The sequence below is a fragment of the Gekko japonicus genome, unplaced genomic scaffold (genome assembly GCF_001447785.1).
Source record: "Gekko japonicus isolate JY-2015 unplaced genomic scaffold, Gekko_japonicus_V1.1 scaffold181, whole genome shotgun sequence".
NCBI lineage: Eukaryota > Metazoa > Chordata > Lepidosauria > Squamata > Gekkonidae > Gekko > Gekko japonicus.
The window spans coordinates 417,608-437,137 of record NW_015171507.1 but is presented as its reverse complement, the minus strand read 5'-3'; the positions used below and the strand labels follow the sequence as shown (position 1 = coordinate 437,137).

The following is a 19,530-nucleotide window of genomic DNA, read 5'->3' as shown; positions in this document are numbered from 1 at the left end:
TTTATTTATTTAAAACATTGATCAGCTGCCTTGCTACCTTATAGGAAGGCTCAAGGTGGCTCACGATGCAAATAATGCACAAAAGCCACTAGTGACAACCAATGTTCCCTCTAAGCTGTGGAGTCTTGTGAGCAAAAATTCTACTTTGCGAGCCACTGGCATTAAAGTGGCGAGCGAGCGATTTGGCTACTGCATCAATTAGTTTGCTCTTCTGGAGCCATCCTTCCTGAGGTGAGACAAAAATGTGTGAGCTGGAGGCTAAAAAACGGTGAGCTAGCTCACACTAACTCAACTTAGAGGGAACACTGGTTACAACTGGTAATTTAAAACGGCCAGAAGGCAGAAGAACAATCATGTGCTGTCATGAAGGAGAGGCTATAGAGAAAGGCTGGTTTAAGAGGATGGGAAGGTCAATACGAGAGAAGACATACACGGAGTGCCCTTTTTAATACAGCCCCGTAGAGCACTGAGGTCCACCAATCAACACCTTTTGGTGGTCCCCGGCCCCAGGGACGTCCGGCTTGCCTCGACCAGGGCCAGGGCTTTCTCGGCCCAGGCCCCTGCCTGGTGGAATGAGCTCCTGTATGAGATCAGGGCCCTGCAGGATTTATTACAATTCCACAGGGCCTGCAAGACGGAGCTCTTCCACCGGTCTTTCGGTTGAGGCAGCGGACATTCCCCCCCCTTGGGCCCCCTCCATCTGTAGCCTGGGTCCTTGGGATTCTAAATTTAAAGATCTGTATAATAAAAACTGATTTTAACATCATCAGCCACTGAAGCATCTGGCTTTTATTAGAGTGGTACGGTACTTATGTGTTGTTAACGTCATGTTATTTTACGGTGTGTTTTAAAATGGTTTTAACTGCATCGTACTTTTACTGTTGGAACCCGCCCTGAGCCCATCAAGGAGAGGGCGGGATACAAATCCAGTAAAATAAATAAATAAATAAATAAAACAGGAGACTAGAACCATATACTCCTATTTTGCTTCGCCACCAGTGGTGACCAGGCTAAGCAAAAGCCACGATCCTGGATCACTATTTTGACTAGCTACCATTTTGTTCTGATAAAGCACAGCTAATATAGGAGAAGCCATGTAGGATCAGGCCAATAGCCCATCCAATCCAACACTCTGTGTCACACAGTGGCCAAAACCCAGGTGCCATCAGGAGGTCCACCAGCAAGGCCAGAACTCCTGAAGCCCTCCCACTCTTGCTCCCCAAGCACCAAGAATACCGAGCATCACTGCTCCAGACATAGTGTTCCATAGTGGGCAGGGTGGGAGGGGGGCTCTTGGTAGTGGGTGATTCGATCCTTAGGCAGGTAGACAGCTGGGTGGCGAACCCGTGTACTGACCGTATGGTGACTTGCCTGCCTGGTGCGAAGGTAGCGGACATTACGCGTGTTTTAGATAGGCTGGTAGATAGTGCTGGGGAGGAGCCAGTGGTCGTGGTGCATGTCGGCACCAACGATGTGGGGAAATGCAGTCGTGAGGTCCTGGAGGAGAAATTTAGGATGCTGGGCAGGAAACTTAGGTCCAGGACCTCCAAGGTAGCCTTCTCAGAAGTGCTACCTGTTCCACGCGCAGGGCCGGAGAGACAGGCAGAGATCAGGAGTCTCAATGCGTGGATGAGACGATGGTGTAGGGGGGAAGGGTTCAGGTTTGTTAGGCACTGGGATACTTTTTGGAACAAGAGGGAGCTGTACAGGCGAGACAGTCTCCACTTGTCCCGAGAAGGAACCAGGCTGCTGGCACTTAAAATCAAAAAGGTGGCAGAGCAGCTTTTAAACTGAATATTGGGGGAAAGCCGACAGGAGATGAAAAGTCTCTGGTTCGGGTTGGCTCATCTGAGAGAGGTGAGGGGGTACCGGTTGCTTTTCTACAGGGAGGTGGATTGAAATTGTCCACAGAGGCCATGGCTGGTGACATGGACTGCCGGACAACGACTCGAGATAGCAAGAGGAAGGATGCAGGCTTAACTTGTAAGGGAAATTACAGCTGTTTCTATACAAATGCTAGAAGTGTCCGAGGTAAAATCGGGGAGTTGGAGTGCTTGGTGAGGGAGGGAAAAATAGACATTGTGGGTATTTCTGAAACTTGGTGGGATGAGGAAAATCAGTGGGACACAGTGATTCCCGGTTATATATTATATCGGAAGGATAGGGGGGGAAGGGTTGGAGGTGGGGTAGCTCTGTATGTCAGAGAGGGTATAAAGTCTAGAAAGATTGAGAGGCTAAGTGAATTGGATTCGCTTCTGGAAGTTCTATGGGTTGAAATAGGGGGGCCAAAAGGAAACTTAACACTGGGAGTTTGTTATCGCCCACCAGATCAAAAGATAGAGGAGGATTATAAAATGATGAATGCCTTAAAGATAGCAACTAGACAAAAACACTGTGTAATAATAGGTGATTTTAACTACCCACACATTGATTGGGTCAATATGTGTTCTAGCCGGGAAAAAGAGATTGAGTTTCTAGACACTCTAAATGACTGTGCTATGGAGCAGATGGTCACGGAACCTACCAGGGGAGAGGCGATCCTTGATTTGGTCCTAAGTAACACTCAAGACCTGGTGAGAGATGTAAAAGTGATTGCACCGCTTGGAAACAGTGATCATAATGTTGTTGAGTTCATCATTTGTACAAATAGAGAATTGGCCAAAAAGACTCACACAACCATTTTTAACTTTAAAAGGGGTAATTTCTCTGATATGAGGGGACACGTGGGGAGGAAACTGAAAGGAAAAGTAGAAAGGGTCAAAACAATTGGGGAAGCTTGGGATCTATTTAAAACTACGATCCTAGAAGCTCAAAAAATATATATTCCGCAGGTTAGGAAAGGCACAAACAGGTATAGGAAAAAGCCTGCATGGTTAACAAACAGAGTAATGGAGGCTGTAAAAAGTAAAAAGAATTCCTTTAAGCAGTGGAAAGCTAGTCACAGTGAGGCTGATAAAACGGAACACAGGCTATGGCAAATAAAATGCAAGTCTGAGGTCAGGCAGGCAAAAAGGGAATATGAGGAGCATATAGCAAAAAACGTAAAAACCAACAATAAAACTTTCTTCAAATACATTAGAAACAGGAAACCAGCCAGGGAGGCAGTGGGGCCCTTGGACGACCAAGGGGTAAAAGGAGTATTGAAGGATGATAGGGAAATGGCTGAGAAGCTAAATGCATTTTTTGCCTCCGTCTTCACTGTGGAAGATGAGAAGTGCTTGCCCACTCCAGAACCACTGATTTCAGGAGGGGTGTTGAAAGACCTGAGTCAGATTGAGGTGACGAGAGAGGAGGTCCTAAAACTGATAGACAACTTAAAAACTGAAAAATCACCAGGCCCAGATGGCATACATCCGAGAGTTCTGAAAGAACTCAAATGTGAACTTGTAGATCTCCTGACAAAGATATGTAATCTTTCCTTAAAATCTGCCTCCATTCCTGAGGATTGGAAGGTAGCTAATGTCACTCCCATCTTTAAAAAGGGTTCCAGAGGAGATCCGGGAAATTACAGGCCAGTCAGTCTGACGTCGATACCGGGTAAATTGGTGGAAACCATTATTAAGGAAAGAATTAGTAGGCACATAGATGAACAAAACCTATTGAGGCAGACTCAGCACGGTTTCTGTAAGGGAAGATCTTGTCTCACTAACCTGTTAGTGTTCTTTGAGGGGGTGAACAAACATGTGGACAAGGGGGATCCAATAGATATTATTTACCTTGACTTCCAGAAAGCTTTTGATAAAGTTCCTCATCAAAGGCTCCTAAGTAAGCTCAAAAATCATGGGATAGAAGGACAAGTCCTTTTATGGATCAAAAACTGGCTAGTTCATAGAAAACAGAGAGTGAGTGTAGGTGGGCAATTTTCTCAGTGGAGGGTGGTAAGCAGTGGGGTACCGCAGGGATCAGTACTTGGTCCACTGCTTTTTAACTTGTTCATTAATGATTTGGAGATGGGAGTAAGCAGTGAAGTGGCTAAATTTGCGGATGATACAAAGTTGTTCAGGGTGGTGAAAACCAGTGAGGATTGTGAGGCACTCCAAGGGGATCTGTCAAGGATGGGCGAGTGGGCGTCAACATGGCAAATGGGGTTCAATGTGGCCAAGTGCAAGGTGATGCACATTGGAGCCAAAAATCCTAAATATAAATACACATTGATGGGGTCTGAACTGGCAGAGACTGAGCAAGAGAGAGATCTTGGAGTTGTAGTGGATAACTCACTGAAAATGTCGAGACAGTGTGTGACTGCAATAAAGAAGGCCAATGCTATGCTGGGGATTATTAGGAAGGGTATTGAAAACAGATCAGCCAATATAATAATGCCCCTATATAAATCAATGGTGAGACCTCATTTGGAATACTGTGTGCAGTTCTGGGCACCACACCTTAAAAAGGATATTATAGCTTTGGAAAAAGTGCAGAAAAGGGCAACTCGAATGATAAAAGGGTTGGAACACTTTCCCTATGAGGAAAGGTTAAAGCGCTTAGGGCTCTTTAGCTTGGAGAAAAGACGACTGAGGGGTGACATGATCGAGGTTTATAAGATTATGCATGGGAAAGAGCAGGTAAAGAAAGAGGTACTTTTCTCCCTTTCTCACAATACAAGAACTCGTGGGCACTCCATGAAACTGCAGAGCGGTCGGGTTAGAACGGATAAAAGGAAGTACTTCTTCACCCAAAGAGTGATTAACACTTGGAATTCACTGCCACAGGAAGTGGTGGGTGCTACAAGCATGGACGGCTTCAAAAGGGAATTAGATAAGCATATGGAGCAGAGGTCCATCAGTGGATATTAGCCACAAGGTATAGCTAGGGGCTCTGGGGCAAGTGATGCTCTGTCTTCTTGATGCTTGGGGGGGGTCAACAGTGGGAGGGCTTCTAATGTCCTAGCCCCACTGGTGGACCTCCTGATGGCACTGGTATTTCTGGCCACTGTGTGACACAGAGTGTTGGACTGGATGGGCCTTTGGCCTGATCCAACATTGGCGTCTCTTATGTTCTCTTATACTTTGTGGCTAATAGCCACTGATGGACCTCTGCTCCATATTCTGAAAGTACACCGTTCCACTAATGCACATTGTGTTTCACAATGGCAGTCAAAGTTTATTTTCCAGTAAGCCAGTCTTGATTTTGCAGGCATTCAGATGATATCTTGCAAAGGGACTGAAATAACGAATGAATCATTGGAACGGCAAGTATACAGTAAGTGTATACGCACACCAGGGCAAAGGTACAGAGCTCTGTACAGACGTACAGTCAATGGCTTCCTATCTAAAGACCGCGAGCTGCTTCGATGCCACTTTGGACCAAGCCAGGGCCACTTACTTCCACACACTCTGTTCGAACATTTGCGAAACGTTCCAGCGGGAGCCGAAGATATTCAAAGACTTTGAAAAACAGTCGTTGTATATCAAGCCGCTGTACACCGAAAACAAGCCCATCAGCAAGATGATGTATCGTCCTTCGAAGAACATTTTCATGATCTGCAAACAGGAAAGCGCAGGACCAGTCAGGGTCAGGTGAACTTTAAAGATAAGAACATTCAATTACCAACTCAATACCTAAGCTTCGCGTTCATTTCCAATTAACAACAGACCGATGTTTAATGTGTAGTTAGCTGTTGTAGATTTTCCGGGTTGTATGGCTGTGGTCTTGGCATTGCAGGACCTGATGTTTCACAAGTACTGTCATGAAAAAAGGATTCCGGATGCAACCTTGTTTCGAAATCTTTTTCAACCCTCTCTGTTGTGTCAGTCAATGTATCATATCACAAAAAAGGACAATTTCACACGATTATCACGTACCCAAAGGGCTCAGTGTCTGGTGTGTAACGATCCACATAAACGGGTTCCCAACTAGATAATATTAACAAAGGTGATAACTCAAATGTAACTACTGTCTTATGAATAATGTGTATTATTGATTCCACGGCTGTATACAGAGTCTGGAGCCACACTGCTTATGAAGACGTTTACAATGTCTTTATAACTGTTTATACATTGATTTGTACTAGATGGCTCCTTCGATGTTATGAGCCAGGTTTCATGTATGATTTTTTGCTTAGGTTTGTGTTGTAACATTGATTGTTAAATTTATTGTCCTTAAGACGTTTGATGGTATTGTTAATAAAGTTTCTATTTTAGAGCAGTTTAGGGCTACACAGCGTTTATACTCCCTTCTACGGATCTCAAAAGCTAAGCAGGGTCAGCCCTGGTCCACATTTAGATGGGAGACCACCAAGGAAGTCCAGGGTTGCTATGCAGAGGAAGACGATGGCAAACCACCTCTGAATGTCTCTTGCCTTGAAAACTCTATGGAGTCACCATAAGCTGGCTGTGACTTGACAGCGCCTTCCACCACCAAAAGCACCCCAAAAACTATATGTATTTCACGACAAAAGTATGTTGGTTTGGGAGGGGGAGTGGCTCAGTGAAAGAGCCTCTGCTTGGCATGCAGAAGGTCCCAGGTTCAATCCCCGGCATCTCCAGCTAAAAGGCTCAGGCAGTAGGTGATGCTAAAGACCTCAGCCTGAGATGCTGGAGAGCCGCTGCCAGTCTGAGTAGACAGGACTAACCTTGACGGACCAACGGCCTGATTCAGTATAAAGCAGCTTCACGTGTTCATGTGTCTTCTCCAGTATTTATCATTTGTGTGTGTCTGTCTCTGTGTGCACACCTCTGCTACTGATTTCTGTTCTTCAACTCTTCTCGTCTGTCTGTCCTGAATTCTACTTGCAACTGAATTTCTGTGGGCAAGCCCGAGTTCCAATACCAAGAAAAATCTCCCCACACACACTTTTTCCCAATACGGGTCATGCACCCCCACTGCAAGTCTACTTCTCCACTATTCACACTACTTCTCCAACACAGGCCAAGGGACTGGGTGCCAAGACACTCCCTTTCCCTATTCTAAAGGTTTCCCTTGTTCGAAAGCCAGTTGAATCCAACTCTAGGGATGCGGTGCTCATCTCCATTTCCAAGCCGAAGAGCCAGCGCTGTCCAAAGACGTTCACATGGCCATGTGGCCGACATGACTAAGACGCCGAGGAGCATGGAATGCTGTTGCTTTCCCACCAAAGTGGTACCTATTTATCTACTTGCAATTTCTTGCTTTCAAACTGCTCGGTTGGCAGGAGCTGGGACCAGAGACGGGAGCTCACTCCGTCTTGCGGCACTTGGGTCTCGAACGGCTGAACTACCGACCTTCCGATCTGCAGTTCAGCGTCTTAACCACTTGAGCCACTGCAGCCCTACTTCCGTACTCTACAGCCTCGCAAACAAACTCTGCAGGGGGGAGGGGAAAGCAAGAGTCCCACTTGCAGGAAGCCCAGAAAGAGAAATATTCATTGTAAATCAAGAGCACGCCTTCCTCACCTCGTCCTGTGATCGCATCAGTCGTGGGTGTTTTTCAAACGTGACCAGGAACAGACCAAACAGGAACATTAGTAAGCCATGGCCACAGTCTCCAAACATCACCGCAAATATAAACGGGAAGGTGATTATGGTGAACAGAGCTTCAAAATGAGAGAGAGAGAGAGAGAGAGAGAAAAGAATCAAAGCAACTGTTTTGATATGCGCTACATCAGAATTCGACAGGAGGTGACCTTTATTATTTAAGATGGGTCACTGTCAGTGTTCCCCCTAAGCTGAGTTAGTGTGAGCTAGCTTGCCGGTTTTTTTACCCTCCAGCTCACACATTTTTGTCTTAGATCAGGAAGGATGGCTCCAGAGCAAACTAATTTATGCAGTAACCAAACTGCTCGCTCACAACTTTAATGCCAGTAGCTCACCGAGTAGAATTTTTATTTATTTATTTATTTTTGCTCACAAGACTCCACGGCTTAGAGGGAGCATTGGTCACTGTGTTAGTCCGTCTGTAGCACTAGGAAAAAGGCAGGGTCCAGGAGCACCTGAAAGACTAACAAAATTTGCAGCGGGGGAGGAGCTTTCGTGAGTCACTGCCTACGCCTTCAGATACAGCTAGAACGGCCTCACATTCTAGCTCGAGGGTATCAAACACAGTGCCCGGGGGCCGGAATAGGCCCGTCCAGGGCTTTTATGCTGCCAGTGAGCAGCTAATGCAAGGGAGGGAACAGGAGACTGCTTGGGGGGGGGGGAGTGGGTGGAGCCACTCCTATTGTGCCATGGCAGAACAATCTCGTCTGCAGCAGTCGTCAAGCACCATGGGAGTGTCTGCCCAGTGCTGCGCCGCTGGCTCTCCAGTCTGCACATGTGAGTTTTCCTTTGCACTGGAGCCTTGCAGTGAGGATACACAAACTGTCCTTTATACAGTTTATATTTCGGGTACCTGGCATTATGTTTATGGCACACAGGGCCCGGCCCAACAAAGTGAAATTTATCTCAGATCCGGCCCTTGTTACAAATGACTTTGAAACCTCTGTTCTGGCTGTATCTGAAGAAGTGAGCATTGACTCATGAAAGCTCCTCCCCTGCCACAAATTTTGTTGGTCTTTAAGGTGCTCCTGGACTATTGCTCTTCATGAAAGATCATGCCCTGCCACAAATTGTTGTTAGTCTTCAAGGTGATCCTGGACTCTCTGTTATTTAAGTCAGTGACAAAGTGCTTTTGTTTTTGGCTCAATGCAGCCCAGTTTCTAAGGGACACAAGCAGGCTTTAGGGCAAGGTGGTTTCCTACAGCAGGTGACTGTGTAGCCTCCCTCTCCCTCCTCCTCACAGAAACTTCTCTCGGAGTTGCTCAGTACAGGCTCCAGCCAAGTGACTGATAACGGCGGAAATGCTCGGTGGAAGAGACACACAGTTGGGAAACGTGTGCAGATGTGCGAACAGATGAACCACGCAGAGGGGGATGTGCATCAGTGCCGGTGTGTGGTCTTCAGAGCAGCCAGCTCAGACTTAAAGTGCCGATGCCTCTCCTCCACTGTAAAAACTGTTTCAAAGTTATTTGCGGTGCAGGCTGCATGCATGCTTGAGGTCACGTGTGCTGAAAGACCTGAGCCGGCCGCATTCTCGCTACTCCAAGTCTGCCTCTGAAGCAAGACCATCCTGACTCGCTCTCGCTTACCCTCATACCGGCAACCTTCAGCACAAGCTGGTCCTCCCCAATTCCACTCCTCACTTGGCAGACTGGGGACCTCTCCCCTGCCTCCCCACTTTCTGTTTGTGTAATGCGAACACTAGAACTTTGGTGCCAGGAGTCCAGTTTGGTGCAGTGGTTAAGTGCGCGGACACTTAATCTGGGAGAACTGGGTTTGATTCCCCACTCCTCCACTTCCACCTTAGGCAAGCCATAGTTCTGTCAGAGCTGTTCTTGAAAAATAGCAGTTTCTGTCAGAGCTCTCTCAGCCCCACCTACCTCGCAGGGTGTCTGTTGTGGGGAGGAGAAGGGAAAGGAGTTTGTAAGCCGCTTTGAGACTCCTTTGGGTAGTGAAGGGCGGGGTATGAATCCAATCTCTTCTTCTTCTTCTTCTCTTCTTCTTTTTGCTTTAGGGTACACCAGGGTGGCCAAGGTGCGAGGCTGAGGTTAGGGAGACAGCGGTTCAAATCCACACAGGACCACAAAGCACATCAGACGACCTTGGGCTAGTCATTCTCTCAGCCTAGTTAACCCTCGCAGGGTTGATTGTGAGGATAAAACAGAAGGGGGTTGGGGAGAACTATGAGAAGTGACCTCCAGTCTTTGGAGAAAGGGTAGTATAAAATATTGTAATAAAATATGTAACAGCAGTGCTGAACAAGAACAAGAAGAGGAAGGGAAGAGACTGGATTTATACCCTGCCCTTCACTACTCAAAGGAGTCTCAGAGCAGCTTATGATCCCTTTCCCTTCCCCTCCCCACAACAGACACCCTGTGAGGTAGGTGGGGCTGAGAGAGCTCTCATGAGAACTGCCCTTGAGAGAACAGCTCTGAAAGAATTTATGACTGACCCAAGGTCACACACACAAATAAAGATACTTTTGTAATGCATCAAAGTTTCTGGAAAAGGCTATTTTAGGCATTTTAAAAGGAGGGAGGAACCAGGTAGGGGGTTCCAGGTAAACCCTGCTTCGCAATAAATACTTGTCTACACGCAACAGCACCTACCTGGATTGACTTCCCGGTAGTTCCCAATCCCATACGCATCAACAATGTTTTGGAACCCCACAGTAAACTTATTGGTGCGTATCAAAGTTGGAGGCGTCTCCGTCGTCGGTATCGTGTTGATGAATGACGGAACGGATGCTCCACTTTCCCTCTGATTTCGGAATGAATGACAACATAGATTAGTGTTTGCAAATTGGGAAAATAACCGTTGCCTTTTAACCTTCTGTCATCCAAACGGTGATCCCAAGCAGAAACTGCATATGTACACTATATAAGAAAAGCACTATCTCTACACCTTGGCTGTGCAACGCACAGATTAGAATGCTAAGTGTATATGCCCCTGTGGAAATAGGGAAACCATCACAGTTGTAGCATGATGTAGTGATGGCCACAGGAGTAAACAGCTTTAAAAAGGCTAGGTCTATCAATGGCTACTAGCCATGGTGACTGAGGGGAACCTCCACATTCAGAGGCACTAATCCTCTGAATCCCAGCGCCAAGAGGAAAAATCAAGGGAAGACCTCAGCCTCTATGCCCTGCTGTTGGCCATCCAGGGGAACTGGCTGGCCACTGTGTAGGACAGGATGCTGGACTAGATGGACCCCTGGTCTCACCCAGCAGAGGTCTTCTAATTCTTCTCGGGGGAAGGCTTCAGCCTCTCTGCCCTGTTGTTGGCCCTTCAGAGGAACTGGTTGGCTGCTGAGTGAGACAGGATGCTGGACTAGATGGACCAGTGGTTTGATCCAGCAGGGCTCTTCTGATATTCTTCTCAGTGAAAGGCCTCGGCCTCTATGCCCTGTTTTTGGCCCTACAGAGGAACTGGTTGGCCTCTGTGTGAGACAGGATGCTGCACTAGATGGACCACTGGTCTGATCCAGCGGGGCTCTTCTCATGTTCCTATGAAGGCCTCGGCCTCTATGCCCTGTTGTTGGCCCTCCAGAGGAACTAGTTGGCCACTGTGTGAGGCAGGATGCTGGACTAGATGGACCACTGGTCTGATCCGATGGCAGGGCTCTTCTTATGTTTCCAGTTCTCCACTTAACATGCATTCCCAGTTTCTGCACAGCAGTACAGTCAACCCTCTCAGTTAACCCTCTTTCAGCTATGCTATTCTTCCACTTCAACTGTAACTACCCATGTGAGTCACTCAGCACTTCCTTTACTGCTACTGTAAATATACCCAACATTAACACAACACTAAATCCTAGAGCAGTGATGGCGAATCTTTTAGAGACCGAGTGCCCAAACTGCGACCCAAAACCCACTTATTTATCGCAAAGTGCCAACACGGCAATTTAACCTGAATACTGAGGTTTTACTTTAGAAAAAAACAACTCATACATTAACTTAAGATGATCCGAACAAAGTAAGGAAAGCAATCCCAAAATCTTTCATTTACTTAAAATTATTTGGCAGAGAATTTGACACTTTAATGATGGTCTGGGCCTGGCTGAGGCGATGGCACGCATGCCCACTGAGAGGGCTCTGAGTGCCACCTCTGGCACCCGTGCCATAGGTTCACCACCACTGTCCTAGAACTTTACTCTGTGTCCACACAGCTGCCCTGCAACCTAATTAATTGACTTACAGATCCTTCCTCGAGGGCTCGGCGCATGTTAGGCAGATCAGCGACTGGGCACCAAACCTCGGCAATGAGGCATTTGTTGGTAACATCGAAGCTGCAGAGGTTAAGCACGTGATAAATGGCTTTCATCTTCTTCACTTGGACATCCCAGGTGTAGATGGATTCAGACGCTTTGCACAGAACTTGCCGTAAGTAATCTTCAGTTTTATGCAGCACCTTTGGGGGGTTTCGTTGGTTGAAAAAGTGAAATGAGGTTTTTAAAAGGATTTAAAATGTGGGCCACACCCACACCTGGGAATAGCCCACTAGATGTCGTTACAGAAAGCTCCCACGCTCACTCTCTTCCGCAAAAGGTTCAATGTGGAATTGTTCCAATGAGCCTTTGGCAGATGTAACTAATGGAATGCAGAGTGCTGGACTTGATGGGCCATTGGCCCGGTCCAACATTGGCTTCTCTTATGTTCGTATGTTTCCAATAGGCTGCTAGTGGGGATATTTGTTGCAGGACTCGCAGGTTTAACTTGATTTACGTATTTCATCTATGTTTTGTATTTTTATACTTTGCAAGCTGCCTTGAGCATTTTAGAAAGGTGGGATATAGATATTTTTTTAAAAATCACACACATGGCAAAAAGGCATTGTCTCTCAGCCAGCCGACAAGATGCCGTAGGAACACGACTGACCCAGCCTGCAGATGAAGCCCAGCTAGCTGCAATGTGTGTGTAATTAATGCTGCATGTTTGTCTTCCCTATCCCCACAAATATTGTTAGTCCAACTGTCCCAAGAGTAACTGTAAATCGCTCTGAGCCCGCAGGTATGTGGGAAAGAGCGATCAATAAATTGAAAGCATTATTGTTGTTGTTGTTATTATTATTATTATTATTATTATTAAGGGAAAATTTACAGCAACTAGCCACATGAGATTCTCGCATTATTTGTATACTAGCCAGGTCTTGCATTCTAACTAGGTCTTGTATCAGAGATGGGCAAACGATGGCCTCGAAAGTAGTTTCACCTAGCCCCTGGAAAATGGTTTCACAAGGTAAGAAGATAGCCATTCCACTCTTTAATGTTACATTTCATTTGCATTTAATACATGCATACACACACATATACGCAGACAATGTCTGAGCAGATGTGGCCCAGATGTGAAGAAGTGACCACTTCCATCCCAAGAATACAGAGCATGAACATCCCTGGCTTACATGAATGCCCATTTTGATTAGAAAAGTTCCCAGCACAATCAGGAGGAGCCCTTTCCCTCTGACAGACTGACAGTCAGAATAAAGTTTACAGGCACAGTCTCCTGTGAGAGTGGACGCTCCGTGGCTTCTCCAGCTGAAAAATAAGGAACAGCTACAAACTTCCTACTCACAATGTGCAGATCTTGAATACGAACTTGGAGTCCTTCCATAACTGTTTGGTGGTCCTCAGGCGTGTTAGGATAAGGGTAGATGTGACAGTGGTAGCTGGCAAAAAATACATTATTTTATTATTTTTTTAAATGTTATTTATAGTCTACCTTTTCTCACAGAGACTCAAGGCGGGTTACACAGAGTGAGCCAGTACAATCACAAAAAAGGAGACATTCAATAACCGTAAGTATTCACACGACACGTTAAGTGGTACAGAAATTACATAACGGGATCCTATAAACAGCTTTAAAGGGGGATTAAATAGATTCATGAAGGAATCTATCAGCCATGGGGACTGAAGGGAAACTCCACATTCAGAGACAGGCAATCTCTGAACCCTAGAGCCCGGAGGCAACATCAGGGGAAGGCCTCGGCCTCTCTGCCCTGTCGTTGGCCCTCCAGAGGAACTGGTTGGCCTCTGTGTGAGACAGGATGCTGGACTGGATGGACCACTGGTCTGATCCAGCAGGGCTCTTCTGATGTTCTTATGAAGGCCACAGCCTCTATTCCATGTTGTTGGCCCTCCAGAGGAACTGGTTGGCCTCTGTGTGAGACAGGATGCCAGGCTGGATGGACCACTGGTCTGATCCAGCAGGGCTCTTCTGCTGTTCTTAAGAAGGCCACAGCTTTTATGCCCTGCTGTTGGACCTCCAGAGGAACTGGTTGGCCACTGTGTGAGACAGGATGCTGGACTGGATGGACCACTGGTCTGATCCAGCAGGGCTCTTCTCATGTTCTTATCAGGGGAATGCCTTGGTCTCTATGCCCTGTTGTTGGCCATCCAGAGGAAGTGGTTGGCTGCTGTGTGAGACAGGATGCTGGACTAGACAGACTACTGGTCATATCCAGCAGGGCTCTTCTTATCTTCTTACTTACAATAAGCTAGCACAGCAGTATAGACCACAGTTCCTGGTCATTTATCCAAGCATGTTTGTAAAACCATTTTGTGCAGTGGAACCCTATTACTTGTGCAGAAAAGCCCCCCATGAACAGTTCAGTTTTGCGTAGTTTGCGGAAGGCCAGGACAGCGGAAGCTTTGTTTATTTTATTTATTTATATTTAAATTTGTATCCCGCTCTCCCCCGAAGGGCTCTGAGCGGCTTACATGTTCCAATTCATACAATCCTAAACCTAGGGCCACATACACGTAGGGGACGTGAGAAGCCTACCAGGCACCCTTTCTGTGTAGCGGATCTTCGTTGTTACTGCCTTGCGGGAGGTACTCCGGCGGCTTCCCTGACCTCCTCGCACAGGCCGTTCCACAAGGCGGGAGCCACAACAGAAAAACGTCCGTGTAGGGCAGTTATTGATTTTGGAAAAAAGCAAGGGAAATAAACGCAGTGCTGCAAAGCTAGGGGTTGGATCACACAGAGTCCCCGGATGCAGGATGCTCCCACATTGGAAGAAAGCACCTCTCTGTTAGTGCAATGAGCCCACAGGACGGGTTAGTGGAATCTGAAGAATGCCCTGGAAACAAATGAACAAACCCTGCTGGATATAGGGCCCAGAAAGGCTGGTGCAAAGGTTTCCAGACTGCACTCTGAGGTGTCCTGGAGGGCCAGTGTTTCCTCACGATGACCAGGAATGCTAGACAAATATGAAATGTTACCACTGCCAACTTTCCCTTTCTATATATATTTAAAGAGGGGTGCTGTAGCGTGCACGCTCAGCTCATTCAGGACAACAGAGAGGCCTACAAACCCATGGCCCATACTAATCTGAGTGTGCGGTCTCAAACACACACACACGCACCCAAGTCTTCTGCATTAGGGAATTCCATAGGAGATTTAAGTCAGCATCGATAGCATTCCTGGGGAGAAGAAATGTCTGAAAAACCGGCGAAGGAGAGAATCTGTATTTTTACTGCTGGTGGATCGGATCTGGAGCTGACAGGGGGACTCGAATTAAAGTCTCCATTTATGCACCTTGACCGGTCACAACACAGTGCAACAATGTTTAGCAGTTGCTGCTTAGAGAAAACCCCAAAAGGGGGGGAAAGATTATTCAAGTCACACAAAGAAACCCCGGCAGTTTGATCAGACACACATCTAACCCCAGAACACCAGTGGCTCTCTTCCTCTCGCTCTCTGAAAGCACAGAACCTGAAATGCCTCAATGAAGTACGGACCAGCTCTTCATTTCCCACGTGCACTGTCCACAGTATAAAAAGGTCTAGTCTGCATTTCCTTTAAAGGGCAAAGAGAGACTTGCCTCTGGTTTCCAGGAAGTGTGGCAACGCAGCCAGTGCCTGGAGGAAATCTAAAACCATGTGCACAGATCATTCGCTGAGCTTAAAAAGAAAGCATCAGACAGTTTCTAAGCATTTCAGCTGAGAACGCCATCTCAGCAGCATGTTGTGGGCTTTTCCACACCTTTGGCAGCAAACCCATCTTAGAGACTGTGTGTACACTTGACGGAGACCAGAAGCCAAGCCAGCAGTCTGATTAACATTTGTGTGTGTGTGTGTATTTGCATTTGTGTGTGTGTGTGTGTGTGCCCATGCCTGGAAGTCATGGTGACCTCTGGCAACTCCTACTGGGGCATGGAGGACATTCAGAGAAGTGGTCTGATAGCCAGCCTCCCAGCCCTAGTATTCTCTGAAGGTCTCCCATCCAAATACTTGCCAGGATCGGCCCTGCTTAGCTTCCAAGATCTGACAAGATTGGGCTTGCCTGGGCTACCCAGGTCAGGTCTGATGAACATATCGATATGAAACACTGCTGGATTGCAACTGATAATGAAGCTCAAGACCTGGACTGAATCAAGACCTTGGTTTCCTGTCTCATTAGTAATGCTGATTTCTCCACACCTACTACCCCTCAGCATATCACACCTAATCCACTCTGCATATCACACCTAATCCAATCATGCCTGCTATTGTCATTCACTGGCTATTCTCATTTGCCTGCTAATGTCATTCGGCATCTGAAATCACTTCACTTCCCAATATGAAGGGCAGATGGATTCACATTCTAGCTGTATCTGAAGAAGTCAGCAGCGACTCATGAAAGCTCACACCCTGCCACAAATTTGGTTAGTCTTTAAGGCACTCCTGGGCTCTTGCTCTTTTCTACTGATTTGAAACACGTGGTTAGGTTTTGTATTATCCACACATTACATCTGTGGGGTGTGCAGCTAATATTTCAAGGGTGTATCTAAAAATGTAATGTGTGAATTGGCTCTCAGGATCAGTAGGACACAGGGAGTCTCACACAAGGCGCATTCCCTAGAATGGAATCAGTTGAACATAAACTGTTTTACTGTCGTTTTTATCAGGAAGTCCGGGTAAATATAATTTCCCCTCTGATTAATAATTATCCAGGATGTTGATATCTTAAAGAAGCTTTTAATGGATGCTAATCAACAGGTCGCCAATTAGCTGCACTGAATTTTTTTCAGGTGCTTGTAAAATTCGTTGTGAAATTTTATGTATGGATTTTAAATTTTAGAGATTTCCAACTATTGGTAATTAGTTGAACCAATTTTATTTTCCAATGCTTTCATTGTATAGCTTTGTTTCTAATTTGTACTGGTTGTTGATTGATTGATGATGATGAATGAGTGGAAGGTGCACACCATCAACACTGCTTGTGTAACTACCAGACGACATTGTTAAGAATTTTTTAATCTTTAACACGGCAGCAAAATCTCTGTAAAGCTAAAGACACAGAACATGAATAAGTATGAAATCTATGACTAAATACATGACAACCCTTACCAGTCGCATATCTTCTTAACTTTTTGGCCTATCTGTTCACCCCAGTAAGATATTAAGAAACATATCCACCTGGTAGGTTCTCCCTGAAAAGTGAACATAAATTGTCAGTGTTTAACTATGATTTAAGAAGAAGAAGAAGAGAAGAAGAGATTGGATTTATACCCCGCCCTTCACTACCCAAGGGAGTCTCAGAGCGGCTTACAAACTCCTTTCCCTTCCCCTCCCCACAACAGACACCCTGTGAGGTAGGTGGGGGCTGAGAGAGCTCTGACAGAAACTGCTCTTTTTCAAGAACAGCTGTGCCAGAACTATGGCTTGCCCAAGGTCATCCAGCAGGTGCAAGTGGAGAAGTGGGGAATCAAACCCGGTTCTCCCAGATTAGAGTCCACGCACTTAACCACTACACCAAACTGGCTTTATTTACAACTCCACTACTGATTCTACCAACATCTAATCAATCAACTGCTCATATGTAGTTGATACATGTTGTTTTAAAGGATTTTCTTAAAGCTTGTTTTCTTTTTTTAATGTTATTGATAGTTCGCCTTTCTCACAGGCACTCAAGGTAGATTACACAGAGCAAGTCAGAATGGGACATTCAATAGAAACGCATTAGGATTTTTTATGTCTGGAACCACCAGAAAGAACTGAAGCATAGCAAAATAATTCATGTGAGAGATGAGTGTTGACGCATAGAAAAAAAAGAGGGCAGGTCTTTTGTACATTGTAGAGACATGTCACTCACGTACACTCACACACACATTTTATACACAGGCTTGGGGCACGACTTGGTTTAAGTGTCTAAGCTAAGCCCCGCCCCCTGAACATGTACACTGGCAGACAACAAACAAACCTTATGGTCACCATCCAAAGGAGGCAAGGGAAGTTCCCTTAACTGTGATTTGGCCTTTGTGGATTTAACACTAATGAGAGTTAGATATGCAAATCCTTGTATCGTGGTTTCATACTCTGGTTTCAGTTAATATTTAGCCATGGTTAGGAGGAGGAGGAGGAGATTGGATTTATACCCCACCCTTCACTCGAAGTCTAGAGTGGATTACAAACTCCTTTCCCTCCCCCTCCCCACAACAGGCACCCTGTGAGGTAGGTGGGGCTGAGAGAGCTCTGACAGAACTGTCCTTGAGAGAAAAGGTCTGACAGAACTGTGGCTTGCCCAAGGTCACCCAGCAGGTGCAAGTGGAGGAGTGGGGGATCCAACCCGGTTCTCCCAGATTAGAGTGCGCGCACTTAACCACTACGCCAAACTCCAATGCAAAGCTTCACCATAATAAAAGAAAACCAACCACAGTTAACCATTAGACCAGCCCCACTGATGGCACCTGGTATTTTTGGCCACTGTGTGACAGAGTGTTGAACTGGATGGGCCACTGGCTTCTCTTATGTTCTTCCAAGTGTGCAGCCATCAGTCGTTATTTAAGTAAAGGTAAAGGTTCCCTTGCTCGAAAGCCAGTCAAGTCCGACTCTAGGGTTGCGGTGCTCATCTCCGTTTCAAAGCCGAAGAGCCAGCGCTGTCCGAAGACGCTTCCATGGTCATGTGGCCAGCATGACTAAACACCAAGGCGCACGAAACACAGTTTCCTTCCCACCGAAGCGGTACCTATTTATCTACTTGCAATTTCTTGCTTTCGAACTGCTAGGTTGGCAGGAGCTGGAACTAGAGACGGGAGCTCACTCCGTCATGCGGCAACTCAGGTCTCGAACTGCTGAACTACTGACCTTCCACAGCCTGCAGTTCAGCGTCTTAACCACTTGAGCCACCACAGCTCCTGTTATTTAAGTAGGGAGGGCTAAATACCTCTCAGAACCACTTTGCATTATTCAACTGTCACGGTTACTCACTGTATCTGGATCGTCAAGACACTCGTCCAGCTCGGAATAAGAAAGGATCGTGTATCCTTTGCAGACTCTCCACAGCATCTTCTCAAAGGCTTCGATTTTTGTTCGGTGAATTAAGCCAGATACAAAGCTACATGAAGGAAGCCAAAATATAATACAGGTGGAAACCTGAAATGTGACTAGGTAAGCACTTGGATTCTTGTCGAACAAGGAACTCCCTCACCAAGCTCACGCAGTCCTCATAATGATTTATTTACTATGTTTGTAAGATAAACTTGAACTGGGTGAACTATTTGCAAGCTAAAATAGTTTGAAGCCACTGATATGCATCAGTGCTACACTGACAAAGCCATTCAACGGTCAGATCTGAGTCCAGTAACACTTTAGAGGCCAACAACAGTTTCAGGGTATCAGCTCTCAAGAGCCGAAGCGTCCTTCGTCAGACGGCTCTTGAACGCTGATACCCTGAAACTCCGGTTGGTTTCTAAGGTGCTACTACTGGACTCAAATCTAACTTTTCTATTGCAGACCGACACAGCTATCCTCTGAAACTAAGGCCATTCAAATCACTCAAATTGGACTCACTGGACTAAAATGATCCCAGCATTTATAGAAGACTTTTAAAAACATTATTCTCCCCTCCTCCCATTTAATAGCACCGCAGTTAGGAAAAAGCATTACCAGTTAATAAACAAGCAGCAAGAACTCATGGAACTTAATTTAAACAAGATGGGTCGTCGTCTTAGTCTGTCTGCAGCAGCAGAAAAGAGCCAGAGTCCAGCAGCACCTTAAAATCTAAAAAAAAGTGCGGCAGGGTAGGAGCTTTCGTGAGTCACTGCTCACTGCTTTGTATCTGAAGAAGTGAGCAGTGAGTCACGAAAGCTCCTCCCCTGC

The 19,530-nt window shown here is 46.1% G+C and overlaps 1 protein-coding gene across 1 annotated transcript in view; it reads right to left on the bottom strand.

The window, feature by feature from the left end:
• The window catches only part of ATP6V0A2 (ATPase, H+ transporting, lysosomal V0 subunit a2), a 57,262-nt gene that overhangs the window by 21,005 nt on the left and 16,727 nt on the right, over nt 1–19,530 (bottom strand). Inside the window, exons 6-12 of the mRNA XM_015419300.1 lie at nt 18,640–18,766; nt 16,780–16,862; nt 13,022–13,115; nt 11,649–11,861; nt 10,061–10,211; nt 7,371–7,510; nt 5,323–5,480 (exon numbers count right to left, since the gene is read on the bottom strand). Of these exons, the coding sequence (XP_015274786.1) occupies nt 5,323–5,480; nt 7,371–7,510; nt 10,061–10,211; nt 11,649–11,861; nt 13,022–13,115; nt 16,780–16,862; nt 18,640–18,766 (966 nt within the window). The remainder of the gene's footprint in view (nt 1–5,322; nt 5,481–7,370; nt 7,511–10,060; nt 10,212–11,648; nt 11,862–13,021; nt 13,116–16,779; nt 16,863–18,639; nt 18,767–19,530) is intronic.